Below are 14,295 nucleotides of genomic sequence, written 5' to 3' on the forward strand. Positions count from 1 at the left end.
CTTGTTTTACTGTATTTTCATCTTTGTGCAAAGGTAGTGCTCATCCAGTCTCCCCCTCAAATTGATGTTTAAATTCTCAAACTTCTCAAAATAGAGGTTCAACATCACTAAAAACTCTCTGTCTTTCCTTTATCGTTTCTCTTCTTCACTCTCCCCTTCTCAGGTGAAGCAGCTTTGAGGGGGGACCCCAGACTCCAATCCCTGTCTCTGTCATCATCCTCTTCCTCATCATCATCCTCTTCATCATCGTCGTCCTCATCTTCCTCCTCCATCTCCAACCACCGGACAGGTCCTCCTCCCATCAGCCCCACCAAGAGGAAGCTGAGCGGGGACCAGGGAGACAGCGACATGGATGACAACGAGCATGTGGCAAAGATGAGCCGACTGTTTGCCACACAGCTGTGAGTACACACACTGAGGAACTCACATCTGTTGTCGCACAAGTGGGCAGGCACTCAGACACTTTTTAATAAAGTATTCTCTAGATGCTCATTTCCTGAGGTGCTACTAAATATGGATCTCTAATATTCTAATCTTTTCTGTCTCTGTCTTCTGTCTCGATCACACGTACACATTTTTTTTTTACTCATGTATGCCAGTGTTTCTTTTGGCCATGTGTTTGCGGGCTCCTCGCTCGCTGAAGCTGTGCACAGGCGGGCGTTCTCAGAAGTCCCAGTTTGGACTCCAGGGTTCTACGCCAGGTTTAGCCGGCTCCACAGTTCTCCTTATAGCCGCAGAACTCTGGAAGCTTGGAAACAGGGACTGCACAACAGAAAGATTACTCACATCTCCAACGTTCCCACATTCCCACTTCCAGAGATTCCAGAGATTCTGGAGCGCTGATTGGCGGTGAAGGAGTGCTGGGGCCGGGGGCAGTGGTGTCAGAGGCCCCCCCTCCTGCTCTTTCTCGGTTTGACTGAGTCAGTCATGGGAATCCAGCCATTGCTATTTATTGCAGAGGCAGTCAAGGAGGTGTTAGATAGAGCTGTGCAGTTTTGCATGCATGCTAATTCTTCAATATGTCCCGCTGCTGAAAATACAAGTAATATTACGAATTAGTGACAGCTGTTGTTTGTATGTCACTCGTTTCATCGCAGTTATGTTTGTCAGTCAACATGGCTCCGAGGTGACACAATGGAACACAGTAGATGATATGCTGGATATACTGGAAGCCCAGGGATTAAGAAAAGAGCACAGTTACTGGCAGTGTATTTATGTGGTTAGGCATGTGCAAACACACAGATGCATGTGTAGATGCACACACATACTGTCTTGTGTGTATGCTTGCACCAACACTTTCTGCTGCACATTTGCACATTAGGCAAATACCTAAATTAAAATCACTGTTAAAGTAACAGCCAGTACTTCTTCATAGTGTCAAACACATTTAGACTTTAAAGGTAAGTGGAAAGTTTGCAGCTGTAGTCGGCTTGTGCTCACTGCAATTACAATTAATTGTAATAGACACAGAGGCAGCAAATGTTGAAAATCACTCCTGCAGTATAATCCACCCCTCTGCCAAATGATCTGTATGTTCAACGTGTTCCCAGCACTTCACAACATGGCATACAGATGATAAATAAATTGGCAATATATCTGAGAGGATCCAGTTTTTAAGAGCTTTTACCTGGTGAGTCTCACCATGACAAAAGTTGCATATGTTCAGTGCAGGGGTATTTTGGCACAGCTTGTGGTGCAGGTGGGAAATCTATGACTTCTGAATCAAGAGTTCTAGTGGCACAGGGGGAATGGTCTTTGTTCCTTCATCTTGTGACCGTCTGGGCTCACATAACAAAGGATTAGCTTGTGCATCTTGACATTTGTGCAGAGTCATCTTGTTATGGATGTGTCAGTGGTGGGAGAATTATCATTATACTCTTTAACTAGGCAGTAAATCCATCTTCCCACTTGTTTTTTTATTCTGTTGTCTCAGTTGTTTTTCGCTCTATGCAAGACATTTTTTCACAGACGCTGTGGTTAACTTCTGCATACATTGATAAGCAAATGCTCCTACTCATGTGTCACGAGTTGGATTTTATTTTGTAAGTCGCTCTGACAAAGTACAATGGGACTTATTGTCATATCAGCTTACAGTTTGTGTTGCAACTCCCTGCCACAGCTTCTAAATGCAACCATTTTGTGGAATTAAAGTTAGGTTCTGTGAAAGTAAAAGTTATATAAAAAGTCTGATGTTAAAGACTTCTCAAACTGCTCATTGTACCATGATTATTTCCTAGAAGTAACCCGTGATAAGCCATAATCCCTTTACTTAATCTTTATTTTAATTATAACCTTGAAGTCATTTGACTCTAGGTGCTGTGGGTTAATCTCTACCCAAGAAAAGTCAATTGCTAGTTGACTTGCTGCAACTTGAAGCTAAATCCAGGGCTTTCTCTAAAGCTTCATCAAGATATAATTTTTTTTTTTTTTTTTTTTTCAAAAAAAAACAACAAAAAAAACATTTGCCTCGGGGCCATCATAAATGTATCTTTTATTTTTAGTATTTAATTTGAGGTTTCTCTGAGGGCATTCTTTCCCTGGCAAAGGTAACTGCTAAGGGACTTGTTGAAACCTGCAGTCAGAGACAGCCTCTGAAAAGTTTCCCTCCTTGTTTGAACTGCTGCGCCCGGCCAAAGAACAGTGATTACGCTAAAGTGGAGAATGATGGGTTGTTGTTACAGAAAAAGGCAAGCTAAAAATAGCGGGTAAAAACAGCCTCTATAGAAAACACTGTAGGGTACTTCACCGTCGACTCGTCTTTATTTAACGTCTCTGAGCTTTCTGCTTCGTTTAACTCATCTGTCAATTGTAGGAACAGTGATTAGGTTTAATTTGAAAATGATGGACTTGATTCTTGGGAAATAGCTAGACAGAAAACCAGAAAATGAACCCCTGCAACCCCGCAATGCGTGCACACACACACACACACACACACACACACACGTACAAGCACACACACTCAGTTCAAATGTCCGGAGATGGTTATCTGACACCATTCTAGCTGTTGGAGTTTGCTGGCTGCTTCTGTCTGTGTAGCTTGTCTTTTTTTGTCTGCACTGATTGCTCTGCTCAGTGTTGACTGTTCCTGCATGTATAGGAGCTTTTGTGTTCATTCTCCTTTTTAAAAAACAAAAAAACGTTCTCTGTTTTGCTCGAACGGCAGTTTTTCTTTCTGCTGACAACACCAGTCACTAAATAACGCACTTTGTCGAGCTGCTTGTAGTTTTGTCTGCAAGTTTAGTCATATTTTTGGTGACTGTACACACAGACGGACACCTGACACCTTAGACTCGAGGCGGGGCTGTGAAGGAGGAAGCTCGGGTTTCTTTTGTTGTCCAATCACTACAAGCTGAAATCAGTGGGGGAGGCACAGGCCGGAGTGAGAGACAGAAAACTTTCTGATCCAGCTCAAGCTTCTTTTTAAATGTGGGACAGTATTAACAGGCATGTTAAATGAGTGGGTTTGCTTTTATCATCAGCCTGTGTATTTAAGTGTTTTAATAGCGAAGTCACTATTGCAGTACAAAAAAGTTTATGGCATGATAAATCTGCATATAAAAGTCTGATTGAAAACATAGGCAGTCCCAGTGGCAGGCTGATATGTGGATGTGATCAGTACGTCTATACTACCTGCACAAACACATGCGGATTGCATGTGTTTGTGCAGGTATGCATGCTCATGTGTCGTCCTGTATACTGTCCATACATGCATGTGTGCTTGCCCATCTGTGATTATGTGTGTGTGTGTGTGTGCGTGCGTGCTGAGAGGACTCCTTGTCAGGCAGAAGGGGCTACTTTCTCATTTTCTCTGAGGAGTAGGAGGAGTCTTGAACAAAGAAGCCTTATCCTGTCCACTGGAGCCTGCGGGCTGGAAGCTTGCTGCTGCCTGCTCGCCTGCCCGCCACTCCGCAGTTGTAGACCCACCAGTATAAAAAAAGTCCTCTTGCTCAGCTGTTTCATTCCTCCTCAAGAATAAGAGCCAGTCACAGAGCGAGGTTTTGTTCAGGCTTTTAATTGGGGAATATGGCTGCAGGAAAGTGTATTTGCAGCAGCCTGTTACATGTGACTAAGTGGGTGCTAGGTTTGTTAATTTTCTCAGACAAAACAAAACATTTATTGTCTTTCATCATAACCACATTGTTTTTTTCAATATTAACTGTTTTGTTCAGTAAATTACTAGTAACACATAGTAACACAGACTTTCAGCAAACAGTGTCTGGTAGTCATTGCTCGGAGCAAATGTTCCTTTTTCGAGTTCTTGTTCTTGCTCTTTAGCGTGATAATCATGAGGAACTGGCTTTTCTTTTCACACCATTATTTGAGTCGTTAAAAATCCGACATATGGACAATGATTCAGAGATTTGAAATCAAGCCACATGTTTTTCACAGTAGTATATAATCTTTCTTTCACATGCTACTCTGAGAGGTAATTCTGTAGATATAGGAGCTAAAAGCAAACCCTAATTCAGTCAGTGTAATGCAGTAAGTACTGTAGGACACAAACTACAGCTGCTTTCTACTGGGAACTTCATCAGTAAGTTGTTCTCATGGAAGTTTCCCCATAGGCCAAATGGGGAGAAAATGAGAGAGGAGGAGGAGTCTGTGTGAGTGAGTGTGGCCAAGCCAGGTGAAGTCATTGTTACCCTCTTGTTTTACATGGGACTGGACTATTTATGTAGTGTGTGAGCATGTGAGAAAAGGAGGGGAGAGCATGTGGGTGTTTTTGTTTCCAGTGTGTGTGTGTGTGTGTGAGAGAGAGAGTGTGTGCATCTATGTGTGTGTGTGTGTGTGTGTGTGTGTGTGTGTGTGCTCTCATGTTGTTTTCTTTGCCTTCTTGTTGTGGTGGTTCCCATATCCGATCGGTCCCAGCTTTGATAACAAAGGATTTTCTTCAGTTCTCTTTCTCTGCAGTCAGTTAACTGTCAAATATAGGCTTGATTTTTATCAGTAGTTCTGCATGAATGGAAATCTGACAGATTTAAAATGGCTGTGTGAAAAGATGTTTGGAAATATCTCACTTGTTGTAGATGTTGAATGTAATGCATGATTTAACAGGGCATTTGATGAATTCATTTTAATATTGTTCTATGTCAAGGACGATCACTTGATTTATACCAGTCATAGTCTGTAAATGATGTCTGTTAGGATATATTTCCTCTGGGTTTTGACTTTTCTTTTTTAAAGGATACAAATATTATTGCTAACTTCCGCTCAGTCCTGCTACTAAAACCTGGACTGAGCAGAGTAAACTGTGTTGAGATGTTTGTATACTTTATATACATAGCCTGGGTAGGCCCTGTGGCTTACTGTGTGTGTGTGTGTGTGTGTGTGTGTGTGTATATATATATCCATTTTGTGAGTTTGTGCAGACCTTGCTGAGCTTGGGCCTGGTTGTAACCTGTGGTCGAGCCTTCATCCTCCTCTGCTTTTTTTCTTTTTTGTCGTCCTCTGCTCTCTATGCCCTGATTCTTCCCAGATGTTTCCTGTGTGTATCTCCCTCTCTCTCTGTGTTCTCGCTCTTTATTTATTTCTTAAAGGAGTAGGATATGAACCTCTGCCCAACCAAAGATTTATAGTGAGGTTTTCTCTGAAGACCTTAGAGCACAATTGTGAGAAAAGGCATAGAACTTTTATAGCTCCTGTATCTTTGCCTCAAAGTAAAATATAGCTAACTCACCAAATTGGCAGTGCACTGTCGAGCTAAAGCTGGAAAACTACACCATATTTTTAAAGTATTCAGTATATATGTTTATATTTGCTTTATTTAGCATTTCATTGTGATAATTAGGCGAGTTAGCTCATACAAAGCTGCTTGTTAAGCCAGCAAGAACAAATTACAAGTTTTGAGATTTTACACGAGTACAGCCCTGCAACAGTTTTTTTTTCTTTTTAAGTCATTCAAACACATGATCACAGTTGTGATCTTTAGTTTGAGGTCGACTTGAAGACAGGGTGTCATGTGAATGGTTACTTAAAAGGCTGTACTTAATGACAGATCTGAGCGGTGTAATATTGTTCGAGATATATGACTATATCATTTATGTATTGAGGGTTGGACTCTCTGGGTTTTAAATTAAGGGATCTTCCAGTGAATGCCCACCACAGTGACTACCACTAATGTCAGGCTACACATAACCCAGGCTCTAGTAAAATAGAATCAAATAGATATCTGCTCTCTGGTTCATTGTGTCAAGATGTCCATTCTGACGTCAGTCACACGGTTCTCAATGTCAAAACATGAACTGGTGAAAAAGTCAGTCTGAGATGGGGAGGATCACGCCTCTGCACTCTTTGTACATATAATTGCATACAACATAGAGGTGGTCCACAGTAAATCCAAAATGTAAAAAACTGTCAAGCTAGGTTTTATAGGTGTTGACACTAGGAGTGTCACGATTCTCCAAATCCAAAATTTGATTAGACTTTCAATTTTAAGGTCATGATTTTATCCAAATTTGAGTCTTGATTCATGAAGATAAACAGATTATTGATTTTATTTAGAACCGTCATACACATTTTCAAATCCTTCTTTCAAAAGATTGGTTACATGGTATCTGGCAGAATTACAGATCCTGGTTTTGATTTTGAGTATCAAAAATCTAAAGCTCATTTAGGTGAATTTATCATTCAGAATCAAAAGCTGACACCTCTTGACAAGTCTGAAATTTATATAGAATGGGTGAATAAAACAAAATGCACTCAGTGTTCTACCAGTTGGATAAGGACAGTGTCATGAATGATAAAATCAAATTATTCATCTGTAGGTGAACAGTGCACTCCAATGTGATCACATAGTATGAATCTGAATCTATTCTACACTCTAAAACCGATCAGTAATCAAGCCAGATCTGTCACCAGCTTTTGTTGAGATACAAACACCACTATGTTGCTCATTAATATTTATAACCTATAAGAACTATCTATTGAAATCTCCCATGAACAATAAATACATATCACTTATTATCAGAACATTGTGACTAAGGTTGTGCTCCCATATTTAAATATGAAATACATATTTACTGTTTGCCATTTTATTTGTATGTATAAAGAGAATCAGATAAAGCGTCGGAGGCCGGCCCCCACTCATTCATATGAAGGTTGCTTAGTGGCACATGAAGCCAAAAAAGCTCAATTCCCATAGTATGAAACTGGCAAGATCTTCCGCATTGTTAGCCTCAGAAAGCAAGGGCACTGGAGACCTACAGCAACCAAGCACAGCCGAGCAGCTAACTTCTACCAGTCAAGCAGCTAACTTCCAGTTAAGCCCTCCTCTTACTTACATTGGGGTAAAAATGATTTAATTTTTCAGCTCCTCTAGACTTTCAAAATGTTATCTGATTGCAGGAATCAAATCCCGATCTTGAAACAAGGCATATGCGGGGGTACTGACATTTAAAAAAAAAAATGTATCCGCTGATTTACAGACATCGCTTTCACAATGTAAGTCTTTGAGGAAAAGATATTTTTTGGCCCCATGGCATCATGTTACAGACACAGAAGTTCCTCCTAATAATCCTACAATACAATGCCCCACTTTTTACAGATGTGAAAAGGAGTGTTGAGTGATGACACAAAATGATTAGTGTCTGAAATCTCAACTTACTGCTCACCTTTGAGTGAACTATTGAGTATCTGAAATACAGATAGAAGTGAATGAGTAGAGATATTTAGCCACAGCTGGTACAATCTGCAGGGACAGTCACTTCAGCAGGAGGTTTCTTGCTATAAATACCTGCAGTCTACATGCTGGTAATGAGAGCTCACTTGGGTTTTGTATAATTGAGTGCTTTCTCTCAGTCTATACATGCATTGTTAGATCTGAGCTCCTCTTTGTCTGCCCCACTGCTGTGTGATGTTAACTCCATATTGATGCTTGATCCAAGAGTTATAAGTAACCCAGTGAACATTTATTGTGAAATAAGATTAAGCTGCGTCCCCAACCTCTTCCCCCGTCTCCACTCCTCTTGCCTCTTTTTAAATTCAGTTTGTCTCCCCATACCACTTGTAGATGCCAAGTCCCAGAGTTCTCTACTTTTCAAAGGCTGTCCCCCTCTCTCCTCCACTTTTAGCTCTCATCCTCTCCTCTAGCCCCAGACCTGGCAACCCTCTCTGTTCAGCTCTAGCCCTCGTTACCACCCCCATGCCCATGTCTTCTGTCTACCCCTCGTTGTCCGCCCTTTGCGTCCTCTCCCTCTCTCCCCAGCTGCGACCCTAACAATAATTGAGAGGTGAGTAAGAGAGACAAAGACTCGGGGTGGGTTTTGAAAGCCTGATCCCTGGCATGAAATGCGGTCCTGGGTTTGGTGGGCAATCAGGCGAGGGGAAGGCGGGGGCGGTGGATTCGACAGCTACGCCATTCATTGGTCGGATTTGTTGATCCCGTTCACTGGCTTCTGCGACGGCCCCTCTTGTGTGAGGATGTGGGCATGCCTGCTCTTTGGCAATGATTAAAGTTTGGAACAACTTCCACAACCTAACTCGAGACCCAGCTGCTGGGAGGGGGATGAGAGAGGGAGAGCGTTATTATCTGTTTGCCTCCAAGCTAATCTGATGATTGTTTTTATTTGAAGATAACAGAGTTATACAGGAGTGCTGTGGTTTGTAGCATTTGATTAAAAGTTGATGTTCTCTCTAGAAATAATTCAAACAGTATATTCACTGGAGCACACTTGTGATTATTCCGACCCGATATTTATGTGATTAACTCTACAGTGCAGTTATTTTTTGACTATTTGATAAAGAATGAAACAGAAAAGTGATGCCACTATGGGAAAACATAAAAGCTTGTTGGTGAGCCGTCGGCCAGGGTTTATAAAAGGGCTGCCAAGTCTCTCCCTCTTTAACCCTCAGGAAGTTTGCAGCCGATTGTGAGGAAAAAAAGAGAAAGAAAGACAAAGAGAGAAAAAGAAAGAGGGGGGTCTCTGCTAATGTAAGCGCTCGGCACAAACGAAGGAAACTACCGACCTCAGTCTTTCTTATAGTAGAGGTCCGGACCATTCACATGCAGCAACCCCCCCACCCCCCCCCCCCGCCCCCCCTCTCCTCCCCTCAGCTCTTCCTCTCTCCTGCTCTGTATTCTGTGGAGACTATTTATTTGTGTAGGACGCTGCTGTGGGCTCCAGATGCTTGACCCAGCAGTCAGGTTGCCTGGTCACATGGATCTACAACTGTTTGCCTGAACTTGTTGTTTGCATCCAAACAAACCTTAAAGGGCTGCTGCAGCTTTTTCATTCCAAGTCTGTTGTGTGTTCCCATTCAGACTTCTTCTGGAGAAATGCCTCCACATGGTGAAGAATAAAGAGGGAATTTCACGTAGTATTCTGTCCATTCTGTATAGTAAATGTGACTGCTTTTCCCCCCAGTTGAGACTTGAGTGTTTATGTGTAGTGTTTTTGTCAGTGAGGATGTATTAATTTGTGAATGGATGTGTCTATGCATGTGTGTATGGAGTTGGAGAGAAAAGAGGAGATAGCGAGAGAGGAGTACAGTAAATCCTGCTCCCTGTAACTGGGCCTCAAAGTGTAGAAGGGGAGTGGAGCTGCAGTAAGGGTGTAATACACAGTTGAACACACACGCACAGAACACAGACCACATTTGACGCACTGAGAAAAATAATTGCTACCTGTTAAACTGCAAGCAGGTGCACGGTATCAGGCACCACCACTTCAACACATATCAAACATTTCAAAGTCACTATCGTCAGAGCTGGGAGGAGGGAAATAAAAGAGGCCAAAATCTGTGTTGTGTCAAACTGTCGTTGCTTTAATCCCTTACCCTTATCTCTGCTTTTTCAATGATTACAATATGAGCTCACAGTTTGGGGAGAGCGGAGCGATTTCTTTGTGGTGGGAAGTCATTTTCTTTCATATGGAAAGTGTGTGGCCAGCCGGCTGTCATGGTTGTGAGTGTGGACGATGTGTTGTGGAGTAGAAGAATGAGAAATATACAAAGAGGGATGTAAACTTCAAGTGTTGAGATGCAGGGAGACAACTCGTCAGCTCGCGTCTATGCTGTTATTAGGACTGCAGGATTTTCGGATCGCACAGCAGTACGTGCAGCCGGCTCCAGGCTCACTGGAGAGATAAAGTTGATTCACTTTACTGAGGAAACCACTTTAGAGCTTTGAACTTTGTGCCCATTTGCCCCTCTGTGCAGGGACACGCTTGGAGTCCATCCATGTTAGATAAAGTTAGGAGAGTGTTCCTTCCTCCTTCTTAGACTTAGAGAGTGTGTGTGTGTGAGCATGTGCTTGTATAAAACAGTCTTATCAAACCCCACAGCAATCTGAGAAGAGTGTGTGTGTGAGGTCAGTATTAATAGCTTCTGCTGGTCCTGCAGTGTTTGACACAGAGCCCCATTTACAATTGCTCTTTTGTTTATCTTCCCTCTTTTCTGCCTCATCTCAGCTCTCTCTTTCTCTGAGCCCCTCTTTATCTCGCTGTCTTTATTCGTCTCTCCTCTGCTCATCTTTTTTTTCCTCTGTCCATCTTTCTGCTTTGACACACCATCTGCCACCAGTCTTTCCTCATCTTTCTTTGAGCTCATCCCACAAACCGAGGATTGGGTTTTGGGTAACTTGGGGTCATGTTGGTAAAATAGAAAGATTTGTTTAAGCTCTGGATTTCTTATGAAATCTCCTCTTTGTAGTAGTAAAGAGCAAATTGGAAAACATTGGGGTTGTCTTTAATCCAAAGAGCAAATATGTTAACTATTAAACAAAACTTGAGTTTTCTTTTTTACTTAGAATTGTTTGAGGCTAAACCAAAATTGATTCAGTACGTCTTGTAACTGGATGCATAGTCAGTAGAGCGCTATCAGATCCCACTCATAAAATAAATACACATACATACACAACCCAGTGTGCAGGTTAAATTCATGTGCCTCTCTCTGTTTCCCAGGAAACCTAACGGAGACTACCGCAGCTCCCCCATCTCCAAGGACCGGAGCCGGAGCCCCATCGAGCGCGTGGTGGTGCCCAGCGCTCTGGGAGTCCACAGCAATCACCTGTACAGCCATGCCCACCACCACCACCACCACCTGGCCAGCTTAGCCGGCATGGACCAGCCACTGGCGCTCACCAAAAACAGCATGGTGGAGTCTGCACGCAGCAGCACAGCAGCTATGGCCACAGTGCCGCACACAGTCAGCGCAGTGGAACGCCAGCAGGTAACTTGCACATCCTGTTCCTTTGGTTCTGGTACTGACTACACATCTTTTTGCAAATTGCTGGGTAAAACCTCATCTCTGGTAGGTCCCCCACATGATGTGACTAATGTGCTCTCAATAGCCAGGCTCTTTGGATGGTGGGGAGTATAAATTTCCTATTCGGCTTGTTAACCAAAAATGTTTTAAAACCCTGGTGGTCACTGAATCATTCGCTCTCCCTCAAGCTTCAAACCTCCCTTTGGTCTGCCGTCTTTACTTGAATATTTGCCATTTTTCTAATGCGGTCTCTTTTTACTTATTCTTCTTGCACACCCCGTAATTACAATTGTCTATGTTGTGTTTGTGATCTCTGAATGTAGAATTGTGTTTTTGTGTTGTAGAATCGTCCTTCAGTGATCACATGCGCCCCGGCCAACAACCGTAACTGCAACCTGTCTCACTGTCCAGTGTCCCACAACGGCTGCGCCAGCCTCGCTAACAACTACAGGAGAATCAACAGTGAGTGCACTCATGCGTCCTGATCAACAAACACAAAACACACAACATCCTAGTTCTCTTTACTTATTCAGTTTTAGCTTCATGGCAGAGGGAACGGTGATGGATGAACGTATCTCAGTAATTAATTGACACAGATTGTTACTAAGTAACCTTTGCTGGGCCCATTTGTCCCTAAAATTGGATATAATTTTGGAAAAATGAGTTTCCCATACAGTGCAGTTTGTGGGAAACCTCTCCATGAGTGCAAATCACCCTCCAGAGAAAACACAACCGCTCATACTCTCCACATTCAGACCGACTTATATAACTAGTGATACTAAAAAAAAAAAAAAAAAAATCATCCAGTTTCCTGTCAGAGAGTCTCAGAGGCCTCAACATGCTTTATTTACTACCTTGTCTGTTATCTTTGTACTGTAAAGGAGGCCTGAGCCAAACTCATGTCTGTTTTATTCAGCCTGTCTGTGAGTGTGGGTCATGTTTTCTGTGGGTTGATAACTTAACTGTGGCCATTTTTATGATCCCAGTGAAATCCCTATGATCTCATTGAGGTTAACAGTGAAATTTAAAACAGTGATTTAATATTAAAAAAACTGCAATGAAAAAGTGAAGTAGATGTTGGAGTTGGTATTTTTCCGTTGACTTAAAATGCACATTACCAGTGTTTAAACTGATGCTAGGCAATAAATTGGCCACTGAACTTTATAGAAGTGAGTTTTAGAGATGTTTCTGTTTTTATTATGAGAACTAAAATCTCTCTTTCTCTATTGTCTTACCTCCCTGTCCTAGCCAACACAGCCTGCGACCCGGTGATAGAGGAGCACTTCCGCCGCAGTCTCGGAAAGAACTACAAGGAGCCCGAGCCCACCAACTCTGTGTCCATCACAGGCTCAGTGGACGACCACTTCGCCAAGGCGCTGGGCGAGACCTGGCTGCAGATTAAGAACAAGGGGAGTCCCTCGTCGTCCGGCAGCAGCCCAAACTCCTCCCCCGACAGTCACATGGTCAATCACAACCACTCCCCTTCTGTGGTCTCCTGAAGGAGGAGGGGTTGAAGAGGGATTTGCCCCTGTTCCCCCAGCCCTCCCGATCATCCTGGCTCCAACACCCATGTCCTTGTCACTTTGCTCTGTCACCAGCATCCCAGAGGGAATGCCTGCCTGCTGGTCTGCTAAGAACATTTAAACCCTCGAGCCTGCTCTCTCTCTCTATGCACTCATAGAGGATCAATCAAGCAATAACAACATGGCCGTTTCTTTTTCCCCTTCTGTCCTCTGGTGTGGTAACGCCAGAGAATAATCAGTAACAAGTGATGAGGGTTCGACTTTGGGACTCGACAGGAGCATCGAGCTGCTCCTTCCAATCATTCATCCTCCCTGCATGTCCAGCTTGGAGCTGAGCAAGTGTCTGTAGTTATATGTACATAAAGAGAGAGAGGAAAGGCGGTGTTTTAATTATTAATTTTCTTCTTTGTTTTTTTTTTTTTGTTTGTTTGTTTGTTTCTTTAACAGTAGTTTTGTGTTCTGCTTTTGTGTTACGAGATGCCCGACATTTGAAAGAAAAGATAAGTGAGAAACACTTTGGAGAAAATCATCACAAACCACCTGACTGTGCTACCAAAGAAACCTCAGACACTGATGTTTATCTACGCCCGCCTCGAAAACAACAACAACAAAAAGCCATCTTGTGATCTCTCTCTGTTTTCATCTCTTCTCACCTTCCTTCTCTCTCCCTCTCGCTCCTGTGTATGTGTTCTGGGGGTTTTGTTACTGTATGTGTATACTTGGGTGATCGACTTGGTCTGATTTGCACTACTGCCGTAGAGGGTAAAAGGTGGCATGTCAATATGGTAATCTGGCACTGCACACACTGGGACTGATAAAGCTGGTTTTGACGCAGTCTGGTTATAATCCATCTTTTGTTGGAACCTCTATTTGATCCCATTTACTGTTTGAAATTCACCTGGGCGTAACTTTCATCCTGGCCCTGATAGAAAAGTACAAGCCACATTATGATACATAATTTTTTGAATGCATTTTGGAAAAGTGGAAAATTCATACCAGTGAGGCCGGGCAGTGTAAAATGTTAGAGATATGCAAAGTAATATGGATTTGGAAACCAAGGCCCAATCCCAATCCCCTGGCCCCTGCCACTTAGCGTTACTCCTCCATATTGCGTGTTCATCTAACGGTAGGGTGTCCTGATTCCTGTATTTTAATGTTGTTTTAATGTATTATGGCGACAAAGAAATTGCTACCATGCCAATATCTTGGTAGCTAACTAGCTTGCTAGCTAATGTTACATTGTTAGTGCGTATTTGTGCATGACAGTCCTGAAATCAGACATAATTTCATGTCACTTTCCCCCCTTTTGACGTCATCTGACCCCGAAATTTATCATAGGTCCAGCTGTGAAGATGCTGCACTTGTTCTTACTCCTCTAATATCAGTGCAGACTGACAGGGCAGCAGCACCGGTTGCTAACGTTAGCTTACAGAGCACTGCTGGTTGCTCACTAATGAAGCAATGTTGATGACTTATTTGATGGATTGATAGCTGGAAACTTAAAATGTGAACCAATTGCGAACGTCCTGACAACTGCAAAAGAATCCGTGTCACCTGCGCAAGAAAAATC

The 14,295-nt window shown here is 42.7% G+C and overlaps 1 protein-coding gene across 2 annotated transcripts in view; it reads left to right on the plus strand.

Annotated features, from left to right (window-relative positions):
* vgll4b (vestigial-like family member 4b) overlaps window positions 1-12,899 on the plus strand; it is a 47,256-nt gene extending 34,357 nt beyond the window's left edge. For both annotated transcript variants that reach the window (XM_033627370.2, XM_033627369.2), the window contains 4 exons: window positions 164-401; window positions 10,899-11,166; window positions 11,547-11,664; window positions 12,451-12,899. In XM_033627370.2, the coding sequence (XP_033483261.1) occupies window positions 164-401; window positions 10,899-11,166; window positions 11,547-11,664; window positions 12,451-12,701 (875 nt within the window). In that variant the 3' untranslated portion in view covers window positions 12,702-12,899. The remainder of the gene's footprint in view (window positions 1-163; window positions 402-10,898; window positions 11,167-11,546; window positions 11,665-12,450) is intronic.
* Window positions 12,900-14,295: the final 1,396 nt, after the last annotated feature.

Source organism: Epinephelus lanceolatus, chromosome 1, assembly GCF_041903045.1.
Source record: "Epinephelus lanceolatus isolate andai-2023 chromosome 1, ASM4190304v1, whole genome shotgun sequence".
Classification (NCBI taxonomy): domain Eukaryota; kingdom Metazoa; phylum Chordata; class Actinopteri; order Perciformes; family Serranidae; genus Epinephelus; species Epinephelus lanceolatus.